Genomic DNA, 14,348 nt, shown 5'->3' with positions numbered 1-14,348 from the left:
GCCATGATAAAATCCAAGTATAATTCCCGATTTTCAAGACGAACTTTCCATAAATTCAAGGTACAAGCAGATGCTTTCTTTATATCAACCTTACGTATTACCGCCAAACACACATACAAACACAAATATATTAACAATATAAAGGGTCTGTGTGATTACAATGTATCCAAAAATTATAATTCTAATTTAGTTAAACAGTATATATATTTAAAATACAGGGTGTCCGGGCTAGAGTTATACAAAAATACACATATATATTTTAGCTTCTGTAAAGTATATTAACTTTCTTGTTCCGGTTTTGTATAAAGTAACTCAAAGTTTTTATGTACGCTGATACACCTCAATGTGGGCACCATCTGTAGCACGACAAATATCGAAATGATACTCAAGTTCGTTCCAATTGTTAACCGGCCATTGAGTCGTTATTAGCGCAACAATACGCTGTCTCAAATCACCAAAATCCTGAACTTTCTTGTACACAACATTTTTATTGAAGCCCCATGAAAAATAGTCTAATGGTCACAAATCTGGGGATCTCGGTGGCCAGGCAGTTTCTACGCATGCGTGATTCAACAGCACTATGGATCGTGCAAGTGGACTACTGAAATCTGGGATCGATGGTCTATCGACTGAGCTTCACTACGAGACAATAGAGGAGAAGGTCTAAATATGGGCGAAGGTTTAAATATGGGAACTGCTTATCTGACAAGGACAAAGGTTGCGGCGCCAATTTGCAAGAGAAAGTGCTGGTTAGTTTCGGCCTTGGACGCTGTTATAGAATTGCGACCTCCGAAAACGTTTTGCAGGTATGTTTTAACTCAGTTTTCTGAATTCTCATCTGCTTTGCATAGGTTATGATATTAGCGGTACATAAAACAAATGTGGGGTTTTATAATGTCATGATTTGTTTGTGAAATATATACCACAGAGAGCGAAAATAAATTGAAGAAGAAAAATAGCGTGATGGTCTAAATATGGGCTATGACATGAGATCTAATGCTGAGATCACATTTTCAACAAATATTTGGATGTTTATCTAAATTTCGATTTTTCCCATTCCGATTGATTTTCAAAGTAACAGATTATTCATACATATTAATTTTATAATGTTTTAGCGATAAATGACTGTTTTTTCAAATTTTAATTGCTTTTTGTGATGTTGCCACTAGTAGCCCATATTTAGACCACAATTTTGAAATACATCATTTTACCATTTTTTGGAAATTGCTTTTTTAAAAAAAAAAATGTGGAGACTTTCTATACTTTAGCATGCTATTACATTTAAGTATATATTTCACAGATATGCATTTTAAAGGCAGGTGCTTGATATATTCATTTTTATTCCTCCTAAAATGACAAAATAGAAACGGGGGCCATATTTAAAGCTTTTCCTAAGTACTAAGAGAGTACCTAATTTTCGCATAATAAGCAGTTATTTTTGTATAACTCTAGTCCAGACACCCTGTATTTAATTTAAGGTGTGGAATTTACATTTGCCATTTCACATAGAGTCGAAATATATCTACAAATATAAGCTACATATGTTATGGAATATACTAATCTAAGAAAAAATGTTAATTGTATAAGAATTTGAAACTCAGATTTACCTAATCAACTTCTAGATATCTTATCTTGTAATAATATTTCGCCTGTCAGAGCGCTTGTTCTGTAAGGGACACTAACAAAGTAAACGGATTACTAGAACTCCTTTTCATTTTCCATGTAGCTTTATTTTCCGTCCTCGATAAAAATAAAAGCTACGCTGTGCCTCAGTGCATTTGTAAATATGTATAAATTTAATGGGATATGGATTAATAAAAGTTGCAATTTTTCACGTCTACGGAGAAAAATTCACGTAGCATTGTTGGAGCCAATAATTCACGCAGAATTCCCGGAATTCAAGGAAATCCCGGGGAGTAGTATTATTTTGCACTTCCATTTCTATAATATAATGTATGGATGATACATCTCGTTCCCACCACCAATTCTATTTTAATTTTGATTATCTTACGTTCCATCGTCTACATCTTCTGTTAATATCGAATATGAAGATGAATGATAAACTTACGAAAAGGGTATTGGAACAAACACAATTATACATTCATACTTGATCGGGGTTCGAACCTGGGACATCTGGTCTGAGAGCGAGCAGACTGTAAGCATATTTAATACATGTGTTCAGCAATTTTTTGTATGTACGAAAGTGAGCCAACGAAAATATTAGCCGACCGAGGCATGGATGTTCTTTGTGACTGTCAATCAGCAATCAATTAGCCAAAAGTGGCAAAGAAGCAAGGCTAAATAACTAAAATAGAAAATACATACATTTTTTAGATGAAAGGAAAAAAATAGGGAAAAAAGAATAAATATACATATTGTGGCAACATTGAGCATGACTAGCTCACATAACCATAAAAGAAAAAATCAAACTTTATTATACATATATTTACATAGTATTAACTAGCATTGTCCTTGCAAACTTTAAACCAAATTTCCTTTTAAAAAAGCCAAATGCGTGATTCGAAACCGGGACCCCTGGCGTCAGAGGTCGATAGACTAATCACTTCGCCAAGGGGCTCTGCTGAAGCATTGGAAGTAACTTGTTACAAGCATATTACATCGGCGACCTTCAGTGGATCCTTAGAAACTCCGCTGACACGGGAATCCACAGGATTGAAGACTGAATGTCGTTCTTGTTCTCCTATTTCACAGGGGTGAGTCCACTGACATATAAAATGTACCTCCGGTAGAGGCGAGTTGCTTTAGGCTGGCACAGCCTAGATTCGATCCCGAGAACCCAGGTAGGTTTTATACGGCACCACCTAGGTATAATGTTTACCGGATTTGAATAAGAACTGTTTGAGAGAGAGAGAGAGAGAGAGAGAGAGAGAGAGAGAGAGAGAGAGAGAGAGAGAGAGAGTAAAATCTCCCAAGAAAGAAGGAAAGAAAGCAAAGAATCTCTCTCTCTCTCTCTCTCGAGAGAGAGAGAGAGAGAGAGAGAGAGAGAGCAGAAGAAGAAGAGAGAGAGAGCGAGAGAGAGAGAGAGAGGGAGAGAGAAAGAAAGAAAGAAAGAGAGAGAGACTTGGAGAGAGAGAGAGAGAGATAGTCTCTCTCTCTCTCTCTCTCTCTCTGGGAGGGAAGAGAAGAAAATAGAATCTCTCTCTCTCTCTTTCTCGTCTCTCTCTCTCTCTCTACCTTTTCTCTCTCTCTCCTTTGAGAGAGAGAGAGAGAAAGAGAAAATAGGGAGAGAGAGAGAGAGAGAGAGAGAGAGAGAGAGAGAGAGAGAGAGAGAGAGAGAGAGAGAGAGAGAGAGAGAGAGACAGACTATCTCTCTCTCTCTCCAAGTCTCTCTCTCTTTCTTTCTTTCTCTCTCCCTCCCTCTCTCTCACTCTCTCTCTCTCTCTCTCCTTTCTCTCTCTCTCACTCTGGGAGGGAAGAGAAGAAAAGAGAATCTCTCTCTCTCTCTCTACCTTTTCTCTCTACAGAGAGACAGAGAGAGAGAGAGAGAGAAAGAGAAATAGAGAGAGGGAGAGAGACAGGGGGAGGGGGAGGGAGGGGGAGAGAGAGAAAGAGAGAGAGGAGAGAAAGAGAGAGAGGAGAGAAAGAGAGAAGGGAGAGAGAGAGAGAAAAAAGAGAGAGAGAGGGAAAGAAAGAAAGAGAGAGAGAGAGAGAGAGAGAGAGAAAAAAAGAGAGAGAGAGAGAAAGAGAGAGAATAATAATAATAATTGGATTAATAACCGTACAAGCCAAAGAACTGTTGTACCAGATATTAGAATTAATATATGCGCAGTTTTCGTCACGCTAACATCTAAACAGCGACCTAATTTCGTCTTAATTAGCGAATAATTTGAGGGAAAGCTTCTGTATTTAATTGGAAGTATAATCCTATTAGACAGGAACAAGTACCTATATTCCTGAAATTTATATAATCATGCATGAATATGCTTTCCAGGATTTCGTATATCTACTTGTACGTTCACATGAAAAAATATTTAATTTCAAGTATTAGTGTAGTAGTATTTCCTGTTAAACAAGCTTACCAGTGAAGTATTTTGACGTGCTAATGGCAGTGTTGCCAGAACCAGAAAGTACAAAATTCCCCTCTTTTCATACACTTTTTTTTACATCTTAGAAAAAGTGAAATAGTGATGACAAAACTTTATATATTATTATTATTATTATTATTATTATTATTATTTGTAGTAATTGCAGTAGTAGTAGAATTCTAACTACTATTATTTCCACTGTCTCTCAGACGTTTTTCGATTTATTGAATACATGATAGGAAATATGAGATAAATGATAAAAAAATATTGATAGCAAATTGTACACATTGCGACAAAAAATACGAAATATAACACTTTTCATAAATATAAAGTTTATGTTTGGGGATATTTTTACAATAATTGATTTTATTTTTGTTATTTAGCGTCGCTTTTCTTCCACTTTTGGCTAATCGCGACGATGAGGATGAGTGAAGATATGATTTAATTGATTAAGCGCTTTTAAGACCTATCGATTCTGAGCCTAGTAATTGTATAAAAATCCGTGCCCTATATATTACATTCTACTTACGTTCTAGAGGGTGTTAAAAAAAAGTAATTCAACAGAGATTCATTTAGCTACCAGAACTATAAATCATCACTGATCTTTAAAAATATAGAATGTTGTTTTTTACCTACCTTAGTATTTGTTTCACAGTCAACGGCTTATTCGGTGTATAGGATAAGCATATCTTCTGAGCTCCCTGTAACATAAGGAAAGGAAATCGATTTATTAAAATGCATTTGATAGTGGAATATATACAGTAGACAGCATAGTGGCATGTTGTGTGAAATTGTTACACAGAGGCGTATCACGTAAAAGAATAGTTCAAATTTTCACCACCAGGTGCAAATGTGGCGCTGATGTAATAACAATCAGTAATTTGAGTTCATGTCTGTCAACGTGAATGACCCATTGCAAGCATGAGATATTTTGATCAATGGTCGCACGAAGTGTTTCCCACGATGTTTACTGTGCGCCATATTTCAACATGGGGGTGAAAATTTGAACTATTTTCCTTTCCGCTTACCCATGGTCTCCATCAGAGGCGCAACCACGAATTTTTGTCTTGGGGGTGGGGCAAGTACCAAGAGGATAAATGTGCCAATAATAATAATAGGAATAACAATAATTATTATTTATTATTATTGTTGATGATTTTCTTCTGGTATTTTTTCACCACGTTCAATTTCATATTACCTAATAATGGAAAACAAAAAGACAAACTGTATTTTTGAAAGACAAAATGACTAATATAATTCCTTTTGTACATATGGCATGTGTAACTTTCATGTAGAACATATGTTTTACACATATGCAACATAGAGCGACGTAAAATAAGAAAATGCAAACATGTTAACACTAAATTGTGCACGTATTCAATGTTTCTTTAATACACATAAGTATATTATTTAAATACATTACATAATCAATTCATCCACCTTATAACAAACCAACAGCAAAAATTATATAAATTGTCTTTCACATGTGTGTGCTCCTTTTCCGCAAACAGCTTGTTCATACATTTAAAACAAAAACTGTTTAGCAACAACAGTCTGAAGTACACATTTGGCCTTATTTCTCTCTCTAGTAATTTACAATGCATTATAGAAAAGAATAAAACTGCGAGCGAAGCGAGCAAGAAAATTTTCAGATCCAATTTTTGCAAACTTAAAACAATATTGATTTAATAGGGCGCAAATAATATCACGGGGCGCCATGGCAATCTTTTTTTTACAACATTTTTCATTTAGATCGTTCGGTGCCCAGGTCCGACTCCTGCCGCCCCCTAGCTATGGCTCTGAACTTGAAGAGACTATAAGAAAAGCAGACAATGTGAGCGAAGCGATCAACAAAATTTTACGAAACGTTTGCATACAATTTGAAATATAGGGGGGAAATTGCCCCCCTGTGCCCCCCGGCAGGTGCTCTTGGCCGTCTGGAAGAAACAAGAAACATATGAAAACTAATTCCATCTTGAATATAATTTTGTTCTGCTACTCTTAGATTATGCTAGTCTTGCTTTTCTTCATTTCAATGTTTGCCCCCCCCCCCCCTAGAATTGGCTTCCGTCCAAGGTTGATGGGAAATGTCCCCTGAGGTTGCGCCACTGGCTGCAAATAATTTCACGGGGTGTCATGGCATCCTCTCTTTTAAAACTATTTTCATTTACATCGTTCGGCGCCCCCTAACTACGGCTCCGAACTTGATAAGAGTAATAAAACGAGGCAATACAAGCAAAGCGAGCAAGCAAATTTTACAAAATTATTTTTATTTGCATAAAATTTGCAATCGAGGGAAAATTCCCTCTGCACCCCCCTGAAGATGTCCTTCGCCGTCATTGTTTGATTCGAACTGGTTTCAGAGAGATCTGAAATTTTAATTCTAAGCACCACTTTTCCACCTGGTGGTGAAAATTTAAACTATTTTCTTTTCATCAGCATTCGCTTATCAATGGTCTCCATTGCTTTTATACAAAGTTTCAGAGCAATCCGTTGCTTCGAACTGATTCCAAAGGGTTCTGAGTAGGAAAATTTAAATTCTAAGTACCACTTTTCCACCTGGTGGTGAAAATTTGAACAATTTTATCTTCATCAGTATTCGCTTATCAATGGTCTCCATTGCTTTTATACAAAGTTTCACAGCAATCCGTTGCTTCGAACTGATTCCAGAGGGTTCTGAGTAGGAAAATTTTAATTCTAAGCACCACTTTTCCACCTGGTGGTGAAAATTTGAACTATTTTCTCTTCATCAGTATTCGCTTATCCATGGTCTCCATTGCTTTTATACAAAGTTTCACAGCAATCCGTTGCTTCGAACTGATTCCAGAGGGTTCTGAGTAGGAAAATTTTAATTATAACCACCACTTTTCCACCTGGTGGTGAAACTTTGAACTATTTTCTTTTCATCAGCATTTGCTTACCCGTGGTCTCCATAGCCTCTATATCCGGCCCCCGTGGCGGAGTGGTTAGCACATCGCGCCACGACGCCAGGGACCCCGGGTTCGAATCCCGGCCTGGGCATGGATGTTTGTGAATGTCTATTCATCAATTTCATCATATCATCACTCATCCCCATCTTCGCAAATTAGCCAAAAGTGGCACAAAAAGCGAAGTAAAATAAAGCTAATCAATCAATCAAACCATACCCTCTATACAAAGTTCCGCAGCAATCCGTTGCTTCGAACTGATTCCAGAGGGTTCTGAATAGGGAAATTTTAATTATAAGCCCCACTTGTCCACCTGGTGGTGAAAATGTGAACTATCTTTCGTTGGCACTCGCTATTCCATGGTCGCTATAGACTCTATACCAAGTTTTAGCGAAATCCGTTGCTTCGAACAGGCTCCAGAAGGGTTTGAGTAGGGAAACGTAAATTGTGGCCAACCAGTACGTAGAAGATATACCTTTTTCGAAATTTTACGGCGATGTCTCCGTAAAATCTACAGTTGGTACACCGTAAATAGGAGTACCTTAAAAAACTGAATCAAACTTCAACATTACAAATACCGCTCACAACAAATAATTTAAAATGCATTGTAGAACTAGTACAACCTCTCTTGTTATCGCGAGAGGTAACGGTTGAATCTGAAATGTAAAATAATTCGAGTAAAAGCGCTTAAATTTGATATTCGAGTAAGAACAGATTTACACTTCTGCCACTGGAGGGCACCGCTTGCAAATAAATGGAAGACGATGAGCGCTGAGGCATAGTTCTTCCTATACTTGTGATGTTTGTTGTTTTGCAGTTTGTGTTTGATTGGATTGATTTGGTGTTTTAAGTCCACTTTATGCACAGTAAGGCTAATCGGGACTGGACCTACAGTTTAAAGTGGGATCCGAACCACTTGTGCCTCCACCGGGTATCGAATCCGGGACACCTTGATTACAAGGCGACGACGCTACCACTGCGCCATCGGGGAGGCCCCGCAGTTTGTGTTTTACTGCGGTGGAATAACAGTAATATTACGGTAACGTCACAGGTAACCTGTCTGTCTGTGGTTTCCCCGTTAGAATTACGGTCAATTTATTACAATCACCCCTCTTGAATTCAGTAGCGGCGAGTCACAGGAGCAGAAAACGCTTCAACTCTTTGGACAACAGATACCACACGCATCTGCAGCAAAGTATCTAGCACTAACATTGGACGCCTGGATCTCATTCAAGGCCCATGTTGCAGAGATGCAACGTAAAGCACACCAGCGCATAAAAGGACTTAATACTATTTTCAGAAACCTTCAGCTCTCATTAGCAACGAGGATATCGCTCTACAAGGTGATGATCCGATTGCAATCCTATACGCCATACCAGCGTGGCATCGCGACCATTGGAAAACCCCAAGTTATCCAAAACAAAGCAACACGGATCATCAGCGATCACGATAGATACACTACAAATATCCAGATACAAGAAGACTTAGAAATAGATCGAACTGAAGAAATCATTCGAAGAGAGACAGTCAAATCCTGGGAAAGTCTCAAAAGGCATTACAATCCCGCGGGCAATGAAACATGAACTGCGGCCATACTGAAACTCACTCATCGCACCCCTCGACCAGAGTGAGCCCTGAAAATTAAAAGAAGACGACCAATCCCTCGAGCGACAGTTGCAGAGGAAAACACAAGAAGACAATAACGACGCCAAAAAAAGGAGGAAAAAAACAATATAAGTCAAGGAAATGGCACTTCAATATCAGTAAACAAGAAATTTCATTCATTCATTAAACCAAACATCAAGATGTGTGATTTTTAATACTGTTTCAAGTTTGCGACTCTTTTGTATTATTGAAAAATTTAAACTGATATATTAGTATCTAATATATAATCTTAATATTTTTAAAAAACACTTTAGGTAATTTTTAAAAAAATCGTACGATAAGTTTATAATGAACTAGTTAATTGCCCGGCGTTACCCGGGTATTTATCTATCCCAATGTTCTATTAAAGTTGTCAGTGGGAGAACCATGGCGATTTCAAATCCACTCCACATTACTAAATAGACTGCCCCTGTGACAAGTCTCTCTCTCTCAACAGTCATCGTGAATGTCACTAATTAACTTAGCGACTCCGAAAACTATGGATTCGACACTAATGTAGGTCATTTTTGACATTTTATTTTTCACCCCCTCTCACCCCCATGCAGAAAGGTGATGAACTTGGAGTATGACGGCATTCGTAGTGTCACACTTCATCTTAGCGACACCGAAAACTATGGATTTCACACTAATATCGTTCGTTTTCGATTATTTTTACATGTCACCCCTTTCCCACCTCCACCCCTAGGGGTGCCAGGGGTTTGAACGGCATTCGTAGTGTCACTATTCATCTTAGAGACCCCGAAAACTATGGATTCCACACTAATATAAGTCGTTTTCGATTATTTTTACATGCCACCCCTTCCCACCCCACCCCTAGGGATGCCAGGGGTATCTTACCCCCACAGTATTTCTTTCCAAATTGCAAGTGATATGTGTACCAAGTTTGGTTGAAATTGCTCCAGGCGTTCGAGAGTTATGCTGGAACAAACACAAGCACATCCATGTAAAAAATATAGATTTTTGCAATTTTTTAGGTAATGAACTTCCGATCCCTAGCTATGAATGTTTTAGACAAGTCTTAAATGAAATGTTACGTGGAGGATGATCAGGAAAGTCTTTCCCCTAATCAGTCGTTCGAACTTTTACAATCAAAACTGATCGTAGTGCAATACATATCAGTAAAAAATTCGAGGCAAGTTCCAGAGGCGGAAATCTCCAACATCAGATTGACAAACGGGAACAGGAAACTGGTGCGTTCTGTGGATTTAGATTAAACGATGCAGCGATTCAACGATAGCCCATTGTTACATTTTTCATTGTTACATTTCCTCTTTCCTAGATCGAAAAATCGACCGTTGCGATACGTCACTCTTCCGTTTTGTTTGGTGTTGCTCAACAAACCGTGGAAGGGCTTCGAATATTATTATTACAAAAAAAGAACAAAAAAAAAACACTTTTTGTTTTAAAAATAATAGGAGAGTTGTATATGACATTGATATATTGGAGATATAAATCAGTTTTCGTTTTTTCCGCCTGATCATCAATAGACATTATTGAAATGGCGAATATCCTCCTTCCTTCGCTGGATATGAACGATTGTGGGTTGAAAGGGGAGGAAAGAGACAGATAGAGAGGGGGGGGGTGACTGGTGTAATGGAGGTGAGTAAATCACTTTACTAAATTCAATATTTGAAAAAGAAAGTTTAGAAAACAAAATATTTTTTTCTACTTTAAGTAATCGATGAACTCCAATTAATGAGAGCGAAAAATATAAACAAAAACAGTTTGGGACAAACAACAACATACATTTCGGACGAACATAATCAATGATTTAACTTAATTAATTTCTGAGAAAACGTAAAACAAATCTGTTCCAAAACCAAAGTTCATAGAAAATATATATTTTCGTGTGTCTATATAAACGGCCACTTATAAACTGATAGTTTATTTTTTAAAAATGTAATTCATATGTATATAAAAGGACAGACACATGTTTAAACGTCGCGAGTAAGTTGTTTTGAAGAAAAGCTTTGAACGTGGTTAATTACACACACACATACAAGTAGATACTGAGGCAGAGTGAATGGATTTCAGCTGAACATTAACTTTATGAGCCACAGATTATTTCAGAGTATTAAATCCTATCTTGGTAAGTAGCGATGCACACCTCGTACACTACTTATTAGGAGAAACGTTAAATATGAAAATATCGTCCTTTAATAACATCGCACCTAATACCCTTCGTTACGCTGATGCACTCAACACACGAATCCTCTCTTCCGAGGACAAAGACTGTCCAGTGGGTGGAACAAACGTCCTCCAGCCGCTCGACAAAAATGGAGTGTTGCTAACCTTATTTCACACAAATTCCCTTCCCAAAGGCTATGAATATACCACTTTCTATCGGGAAAAATGGGCTTTCGCAGAGAATTCTAAAACAAACGGACGCATTGTGCCATAAATGAATAAAAGCATCTTCTTTATCTTCATCAGAGACTTCTAAAACAAACGCACGCATTTTGCTACAAATGAAAAAAAAAAGCATCTTCTTTATCTTCATCATATCTTACTAGTTGAGAGAACTGTTCTGAAGATAAATAAGTGAGCAGAAATGTTTATTAAGGCTTTTTTAAAAATTTGTTCCTTATTTTTACTTGTGACTGCAATTATGTCCAGTATTTTCATTTTGACAACCTGGCAACCCTGTATAGCTTATAAAAAATATCAACAAGCAGCACGATAGTAAGGCACTCGTTTTTACATTATTCAGAATTTCGAGAACATCGAACTTCCAGTTCCTTAAAGCCTTTGGAAATTTCTCTGCACCAATGGAACTTCAACAACGCCAATGATAATTTCCATTGATTATGGAATTTTGCATTCACAGATTGAAATCTCGCAAGGCCGATGGAAATGTCCCGTCGGCAATCACTGTCATCGATGTAGGAAATAATTCTAGATGAAGGGATTTTTTTTGCATCGCCGAGGGAAATTTTCCTAACACAGAGGGAAATTTTCACAACACCGAGGGAAATTTCACCACGTCGAGATAATTTACTTCCGACTTGCCATTACTGCGAAGGTGGCTGAGTGCGGTTTCCGTACGGTGAGTCGTTACCTCGAGCTCAGCCAATCGGAGGCGTCGTTTTCCGTGCCCAGACGATCGTCCAGATGATAATTAACCTATGAAGTCGGCCGCCTTGCTTATTATGGCCGACGCAATCTCGGTTGTGATGAAGCGGTCTTAGTCAGGGCCTCCCGTATAATTAAATAGCGAAAGGGGAGTAACATCAGGAGAGCTTCCCATCCGGCCATCTCCAAATACAGGAAACATCATTATTTTTCACGAGGGTCTCAGAGAAGGTAGAGTCTGATTACTTCCGGAACATTTCAAGATCGAGTCTAGCTAGCGAGCCTACCAACAGTGTAGCGCGTGAGCAAGAGGGTCAGCGATAGGAGCTGGCCAGAGATGACGTCAAAAGTTGGCTCGTTAATTGGAGGCCTCGGGAGTTGTGACTCGCTTCCAAGCTGCAAATACATAACACCTAGACATGCTCCGAACATTGTCTCACTCTATCTAGCTAGTGAGCCTACCAACAGTGTAGAGCGTGAGCAAGATATTGATATTGATATTGAATTTAAAATTTTGGGAGCGTCAGCACTTAGGCTATTTCGCTCCCGTCACATTATACGGGGGCCAGCCCCTTATCATTACAAATAACAACTCTAGGGTTGCATAACTAAAAATGTTAAAATGTTCTGACTTCTGTTAAAAGCTGAGGCCGTAAACGGGCTCTCAGCACACACAAGGACAACAAACAGGACAACACACACAAAATTATACTGGCCATAGTGCCAGTCGCCAGAGCCTCGTTAGTCTTTAGTCCAGGGTGCACTACGTGGAAGTGAGGTTGACTTTTGGGCGCCTACGTGGAAGGTCACCCCTTACACCCCAGCGTGAGCAAGAATGTTAGCGATTGGTGCTGGGCTGAGATGACGACATCGGCTCGCTTATTAGTTGGATAATTCGGGAGATATGACTTGCATCCAAAATGCAAATACATAACAGCTAGACGAAAATAATCTCACTCTACCTAGCTAGCTAGCGAGTCTACCAATAATGTAGAGCGTGATCAAGAGGGCCATTGATAGGTGGTAGGCTGAGATGGCGTCAGCGGCTTGCTTACTGATTGGAGGCTTCGGGAGTTCTCACTATAAGTGCATAACTACGAAAAGTGGTTCCAGGCTGCACATCTAATCCCTATCTTATCCGGCATCTTGTAAGGAGCTCAACATCGATAAGGATAGCTTAGGTTCGATTCCAAGAGTTTATGTGAGGCTGCCTAATCGAAATGGAAGTAAAGGCTACGGCCATCGGAGCACTTTGCGGCTTCTGCACCTCCAGAACAGAGATCTGCATTGTGGAGATTTCGGATACTCAATACACACCGGGCGCGTTAATTGGCGAGTTTCATTCTCGCGTTGAATTCCCGGCATTGGCATGGATGTTCTCTGAAAGTGTCACTACATGAATTTAGTGTACTCCTAACTCTATCTGATTGTCGTGATTAGCTAAACGTGCAAGAAACGTGACGTAACATAACAAAAATAAAAAATACTGAACATAGCAAAACAACTACTTATTTATTAGGATTAGCTTGAAAGCATCTCAATAACAACACATGTTCTGTTTTTTTACAATAATTCATTTTTATAATGTATTATTTTCCTGACTAACCGTGACGATGAGGATAATGTAATAATTAGATAAAATTGCTGAAGGGACCCTAACAAGGAAACATTCCATACCTATGACGTGACTTGAACATCATGTGGAATATTGCCACATAAAATTGCGAACATGATCTTGTAAACCGATAAATATTACTTTACCCCTTTTCTTACTTGCAAAACATTTCGTTCGCAGTTTCATCGAAGTCAAAGTAAGAATGCTATCAGAAATACGAGACCCGGTTTCTTTCATAGCCGAGAAAATACACCAGTCCGCCTGGAAGATAGAAGCACAGCTGTGACAGAAGTGGACGACATCCTGCATGGCATGCAGCCCGCACAGCAGTACTGCGTTGTGGGTTGCAGCATTTTCAGGCCATCGCCACAATTATGCTTCAGAAGGTTTATCACGTGGTTTGTTCCTTGCCAATCAAAGCTCGTCGTTCCCTTTACGAGGGGAATTTGAACACTTCGTGCCACATTTGCAGCGGAGGGTTTGGGAAGGCTTAGGAAGCAGGCATATCAAATGGTGAGCAGAAAGAATTTGCCCTCTAAGGGATTGAATAGCTCTTTGATATTACTTACTTCGCCTTCCGAAGACCTCATGCAACAGCATAGCCGTTGCCATTTTCCCAGGAAACGTTTGTCAAACCCGGCCCGCAAACGACAGTTCATTTCTTGGCGGGAATTGTACCTGAATACATTTTCCAACATATTATCTCGTTCATGAACTTCTAACGTGAATGGTAAAGAAGAACGTTTGAGCTGTGGTTAAGGCAGTAATACTGAAATTATAGCCAAGACACTGATCGCCTGTTTGTTGTCTTGAAACCGAAAGATACAGTTTGATATACAAGAAATTCTCTCTCTGGATATCAGTTAGGTCAGTTCCGAATATGAATCTGAGATTTCATGAACTAACGTCCCATTGATATTCATCTTCACTTATCGCTGAAGATGAGGGTAGCGCTTTCTCTCGAAAAACACAACCAGATGATGGAGATTCGGAGAGAATCTTTTCATCATTCGGTGCCAGGAA

General features: G+C 38.8%; 1 protein-coding gene across 2 annotated transcripts in view; it reads right to left on the bottom strand.

Annotated features, from left to right (window-relative positions):
* Nucleotides 1-14,348, bottom strand: part of LOC145977740 (GTPase-activating Rap/Ran-GAP domain-like protein 3) — a 742,197-nt gene that overhangs the window by 241,534 nt on the left and 486,315 nt on the right. For both annotated transcript variants that reach the window (XM_083109991.1, XM_083109992.1), the window contains one exon: nucleotides 4,683-4,747. In XM_083109991.1, coding sequence (XP_082966117.1) covers nucleotides 4,683-4,747 — 65 coding nt within the window. The remainder of the gene's footprint in view (nucleotides 1-4,682; nucleotides 4,748-14,348) is intronic.

Source organism: Lepisma saccharinum, chromosome 23 (genome assembly GCF_977018435.1).
Source record: "Lepisma saccharinum chromosome 23, izLepSacc3.1, whole genome shotgun sequence".
In the NCBI taxonomy this organism is placed as follows: Eukaryota; Metazoa; Arthropoda; class Insecta; order Zygentoma; family Lepismatidae; genus Lepisma; species Lepisma saccharinum.
The sequence above is the reverse complement of the archived record's forward strand: the minus strand, read 5'-3'. Positions and strand labels throughout refer to the sequence as shown.